This window comes from Oryza brachyantha, chromosome 2 (assembly GCF_000231095.2).
Source record: "Oryza brachyantha chromosome 2, ObraRS2, whole genome shotgun sequence".
Classification (NCBI taxonomy): domain Eukaryota; kingdom Viridiplantae; phylum Streptophyta; class Magnoliopsida; order Poales; family Poaceae; genus Oryza; species Oryza brachyantha.
This window is the reverse complement of record NC_023164.2, coordinates 9,529,877-9,535,601: the sequence shown is the minus strand read 5'-3', so window position 1 is coordinate 9,535,601 and position 5,725 is coordinate 9,529,877. Positions and strand designations below refer to the sequence as shown.

General features: G+C 41.5%; 1 protein-coding gene across 1 annotated transcript; it reads left to right on the top strand.

Moving 5' to 3' along the window:
- Nucleotides 1-1,836: 1,836 nt before the first annotated feature.
- On the top strand, nucleotides 1,837-3,406 carry LOC121053484. The gene is made up of 2 exons (XM_040520448.1): nucleotides 1,837-3,189; nucleotides 3,269-3,406. The coding sequence occupies exons 1-2, from the start codon at nucleotides 1,837-1,839 to the stop codon at nucleotides 3,404-3,406; spliced, it is 1,491 nt and encodes a 496-aa protein (XP_040376382.1).
- Nucleotides 3,407-5,725: the final 2,319 nt, after the last annotated feature.

Genomic DNA, 5,725 nt, shown 5'->3' with positions numbered 1-5,725 from the left:
CAAATTTTTCCTAGTTCATCTTTAGCTTTGCCGTACTATTAAGAGGGGTAATGACCTAGCAAAGAGATGATTTAACTGCCACATTAGGTCATTTGCATAAACACTTGAAACATATTTTCATTCATGAAAATTTCACGGGAGTCGGCCAGACCTAGGTCGGTCAGACCGAAGACTGTCGGTCGGTCTGACCGAAGGCCACAGCCTAGTCTGACCGGCCATCTTGTGGTGGTCTAACTGGCCAGTAAGTCCGGTCTAACCATGGTTGTATGGGCGGTCTGACCGGCCCCCTGGAGGCTGATTTTTGGCCCCTCAGGGTGGTCAGTACAGAGCCGACGGAGCCGCAGTCGGTCAGACTGAGCTGATGGCGGTCTGACCAAGCTAAGGTCGGTTTGACCGGCTGCTCAACGCCGGTCTGACCGGCCAGACCCCTGACATCAGCTGTCAGAGCTCCAACGGCTAGTTTTCTAGCCATTGCATAGTAGCACTGTCTGACCGGCCACATATCTCCGGTCAGACCGGCAATACACAAAATTGGGGCATTTCGACCCCAACGGCTAGAATTTGATGGTTGGGGTATAAATACCCCCCACCAGCAGCAAGGGAGCTCTCTTGGCTGCCATTTCATTTGCTCACATCCCTTGCATCTCTTTTACACTCATTTGAGCTTAGGGTTCATCCATTTAGTGTGTTTGAGGGAGTTCTAGGCAAGAATCAAGTGCATTGCTTCATTGTAGAGCTAGTGTGTTTGAGGAAGAACAACCCTAGTGATCGAGGCTTGGGTAGTCCTCTCCTTGGGTTGGCTTTTGCTTTGCCCACCCCTTGATGAAGGGGGCGTGCGGTGGCTTTGTGGTTGAGCGGTGGAGTTGGGCTCGCCTCAACGGGGAGTAGGAAACCGGCGACTTTCCGAACCTCGGAGAAAAATTGCTTGTCTCATTGTCTCTCTTGCTTATCACATTTACATTTGTGCAATTTACATTCCTAGAGATATACTTGTGATCATTTCACCCTAGAATTGCAAAACTAGACTTAGAAGGTGTGATTTACTTTCCTAGTGATATAATTGAGACACTATCACCCTAGGATTGCAAAACTTAACTTTGTTGCTTGTGTAGCAACTTAGGTTAGTTTTGATTAGAGGTGATTTAATTTTTAATTGCCTATTCACCCCCTCTAGTCGACATCTTGATCCTACAAGTGGTATTAGAGCTTGGTCTCTCGTGTTTAGGCTTCACCGCCTAGAGAGAAAAGATGTCGGAAGAGATTCACAATGTTGGTAGGGCTCCTATGTTTAATGGCACAAACTATTCCACTTGGAAAATTAAATTGTCTACTTACCTCAAAGCTATGAATGCTAGTATTTGGAAGGTTGTAGATGAAGGATGTGTCATGCCACTTGACTCCACGACACCCACTCAACTTGAACTACGCAATGCAAGTTATAATGCCCAAGCAATGAATGCATTGTTCAACTCCTTGAGCCAAGAAGAGTTTGATAGGATAAGCAATCTTGAGACCGCTCGTGAGATTTGGGTCAAGTTGAGTGAAATTCATGAGGGCACAAGTGAATACAAGGATGCCAAGCTTCATTTTCTTAAGGTCCTATAAGAGACATTCACCATGTTACCTCATGAAAGTGTCAATGACATGTGTGGAAGACTCAATGTCATTGTGAATGATCTCAAGAGGCTTGGAGCAACTTACACCGATCTTGAAGTTGCCCAAAAGATGCTTAGAGCTTTGCCGAAGAAGTATTAGACACTTGTCACCATGCTTATCAACTCTGACATGTCAAGGATGACTCCCGCAAGCCTTTTGGAAAAGATCAACACCAATGACATGTACAAGTTGAAGAAGAAGGAGATGGAGAAAGCCTCACCATCCAAGAAGTGCATTGCTCTTCAAGCCGAAGTTGAAGACAAGGGCAAAAGCAAGGCAAGTGAAGCTAATGATGACTTGGAAGGAGAAATTGCTCTTTTGGCTAGAAGATTCAATGACTTCTTGGGAAGAAGAAAAGAAAAGGGAAGAGGCTCCAACTCAAATAGAAGAAGAAATAGAAGACCAAACAAGACTCTCTCAAACTTGAGGTGTTTTGAGTGTGGTGAGAAGGGACACTTTGCTTCTAAGTGTCCCTCCAAGGATGAGAATGGAGACAAGTCATACAAGGAGAAGAGTGGAGGTTACAGGCTAATGAAGAAGCTCAAGAAGGAAGGAAGAAAAATTGAGGCATTTATTGGGCAATGGGACTCAAATGAAGAGAGTACTACCTCATTCGGGTCCGATGAAGAAGAAATTGATGATGATGCAAGCTCCAAGAAAAAGAAGATGGCCGTGGTTTCTATCAAGGAGGCTCCATCACTCTTCGCTCCTCTTTGTCTCATGGCAAAGGGCACATCTAAGGTAAAATTCTTTAGTGATAGTGAAAGTGATGATGATTGTGATGATGATGTTTCCTATGATGAGCTTGTGAGTATGTTTGAGGAGCTCCATGCTTATAGTGAAAAGGAGATAGTCAAGTTCAAGGCTCTAAAGAAGGATCATGCTTCTTTGAAAGTCTTGTATGAGGAGTTAAAGACTTCACATGAGAGACTAACCATTTCTCATGAGAAGCTTAAGGAAGCTCATGACAACCTCCTTTCTACTACACAACATGGAGCATCTATTGATGTTGGCATATCTTGTGATTTGCTTGATGATAGTACTACTTGTCATATTGCTCATGTTGCATCATCTAGCATTTCTACCTCTTGTGATGATCTTATGGATGTGCCTAGCTCTAGCTCTAGTTCTTGTGTATCCACTCATGATACATCACTTGTCATTGAGAACAATGAGCTCAAAGAGCAAGTGGCCAAGCTCAATAAGAGTTTGGAAAGATGCTTTAATGGCAAGAACACTCTTGACAAAATTTTGAGTGAACAACAATGTATCCTTAACAAGGAGGGACTTGGATTCATTCCAAAGAAGGGAAAGAAACCTTCTCACCATGTCACTCGCTTTGTCAAAAGCAATGACAAGTATTGCACAAAGTGTCATGAGGTTGGGCACTTGGTAAATGATTGCCATGGTGGCAAGCCTCCCAAGCCATACTTGTTTGACTCACACTATATGCTTAGGAAGACTCATGATGGTAGGATTGTTGCCAAGTATGTTGGTTCCCCTATACTTGGTGGTAAAAAGAATGCCATTTGGGTGCCTAAGTCTTTGATCTCTAACCTCCAAGGACCCAACAAAGTTTGGGTACCTAAAATAGTTTGATCTTCTTTTGTAGGTGAACTACCGCACCGGTGGGAACCATTGGGTGCTTGATAGTGGATGCACTCAACACATGACCGGTGATAGGGCTATGTTCACCACATTTGAAGTGGGAGGAAAAGAAAAGGAGAAAGTGACATTTGGAGACAAGTAGCAAAGGAAAAGTAATTGGTTTAGGTAAAATTGCTATCTCAAATGACTTGTCTATCCAAAATGTCTCTCTTGTTGAATCTCTTAATTTTAACTTGCTCTTGGTTTCTCAAATTTGTGATCTTGGCTTGTCATGTAACTTCTTTCCACATCAGGTTGTTGTTTCAAGTCTTCATGACAAGTCTTGTGTCTTTAAGGGTTTTAGATATGGAAATATTTACTTGGTTGATTTCTCTTCTAGTGAAGCAAGCTTGAAAACTTGTTTGATTGCAAAAACTTCATTGGGTTGGCTTTGGCATAGGAGACTAGCCCATGTTGGTATGAATCAATTGAGTAAACTTTCAAAACGTGATCTAGTTGCGGGCTTGAAAGATGTGAAGTTTGAGAAAGATAAGCTTTGTAGTGCTTGTCAAGCCGGCAAGCAAGTTGCATGTTCTCATCCTTCCAAAAGTATCATGACCACATCTAGACCATTGGAGCTCTTACATATGGATTTGTTTGGCCCAACAACCTATAGGAGCATTGGTGGGAATAGTCATTGTCTTGTGATTGTTGATGACTATTCTCGATATACTTGGGTATTCTTTTTGCATGACAAGTCCATTGTTGCCGACCTTTTCAAGAAATTTGCAAAAAGGGCTCAAAATGAATTTAATTGCACTCTTGTGAAAATTAGAAGTGACAATGGGTCCGAGTTTAAAAATACCAATATTGAGGACTATTGTGATGATCTTGGTAATAAGCACGAATTTTCCGCCACTTACTCACCTCAACAAAATGGTGTAGTAGAAAGGAAAAATCGTACATTAATTGAGATGGCAAGAACTATGCTCGATGAATATGGCGTTTTCGACTCCTTTTGGGCGGAAGCCATAAACACCGCTTGCCATACAACAAATAGGCTTTATTTGCATCGTCTTTTGAAAAAGACTTCCTATGAGCTAATTATTGGGAGGAAGCCAAATGTTGCCTATTTTCGTGTTTTTGGTTGCAAGTGTTATATTTATCGAAAGGGTGTTAGACTAACCAAATTTGAAAGTCGGTGTGATGAAGGTTTTCTTTTAGGATATGCCTCAAATAGCAACACATACCGGGTCTACAACAAAAGCAAAGGTATAGTAGAAGAAACCACCGATGTTCAATTTGATGAGACTAATGGCTCCCAAGAAGGGCACGCGAATTTGGATGATGTAGGTGATGAAGGCTTGATGAAAGCTATGAAGAACATGTCTATTGGTGACATCAAGCCAAATGAAGTGGCAGACAAACCATCCACCTCCACTCAAAATGAGCCATCTACTTCCGCTACACTAAGTCAAGCTCATGATGATGTGGAGGAAGAAAAGGCACAAGATCCACTCATGCCACCAAGGATACATACCTCTCTTTCCAAGGATCACCTAATTGATCAAGTTTTGGGTGATATTAGTAAGGGTGTTCAAACTCAATCTTGTGTTATTTCTATTTGTGAACATTACTCGTTTGTTTCTTGTCTTGAGCCAAAACATGTAGATGAAGCTATTCGCTATTTGGATTGGATAAATGCCATGCAAGAAGAGCTCAACAACTTCACAAGAAACAAAATGTGGACTTTGGTTGAAAGGCCTAAAGACCACAATGTCATTGGGACAAAGTGGGTCTTTATAAACAAACAAGATGAAAATGAGTTGGTGGTAAGAAACAAAGCAAGATTGGTGGCACAAGGTTTCACACAAGTTGAAGGTTTGGATTTCGGTGAAACCTTTACCCCCGTAGCTAGACTTGAGGCTATTCGCATTCTTCTTGCTTTTGCATCATGCTTTGATATAAAATTATTTCAAATGGATGTGAAAAGTGCCTTTCTTAATGGTTAAATTGCCGAACTTGTCTTTGTTGAACAACCTCCCGGTTTCGAAGATCCTAAAAATCCTAATCATGTTTATAAACTCTCAAAAGCTCTTTATGGTCTAAAACAAGCTCCTATAGCTTGGTATGAAAGATTGAGAGATTTTCTTTTGTCAAAGGATTTTAAAATTGGAAAGGTTGACACCACCCTTTTTACAAAAATCATTGGTGATGATTTCTTTGTATGTCAAATTTATGTTGATGATATCATATTCGGTTCTACTAATGAGGTGTATTGCAAGGAATTTGGTGATATGATGTCTAGGGAATTTGAGATGTTCATGATTGGACAGTTGAGCTTCTTTCTTGGACTTCAAATCAAGTAACTCAAGGAAGGGACGTTTGTGAGCCAAACCAAGTACATCAAGGATCTACTCAAGAGGTTTGGCTTGGAGGATGCAAAGCCAATCAAGACTCCTATGGCGACAAATGGACATCT

What these genes read in the sequence shown, in the direction of transcription:
- LOC121053484 (XM_040520448.1), top strand. Translation starts at nt 1,837, where the DNA reads ATGTACAAGTTGAAGAAGAAGGAGATGGAGAAAGCCTCACCATCCAAG. An exon ending in GTAAAAAGAATGCCATTTGG is followed by an intron (nt 3,190 to 3,268) that starts GTGCCTAAGTCT and finishes CTTCTTTTGTAG; the next exon opens with GTGAACTACCGCACCGGTGG.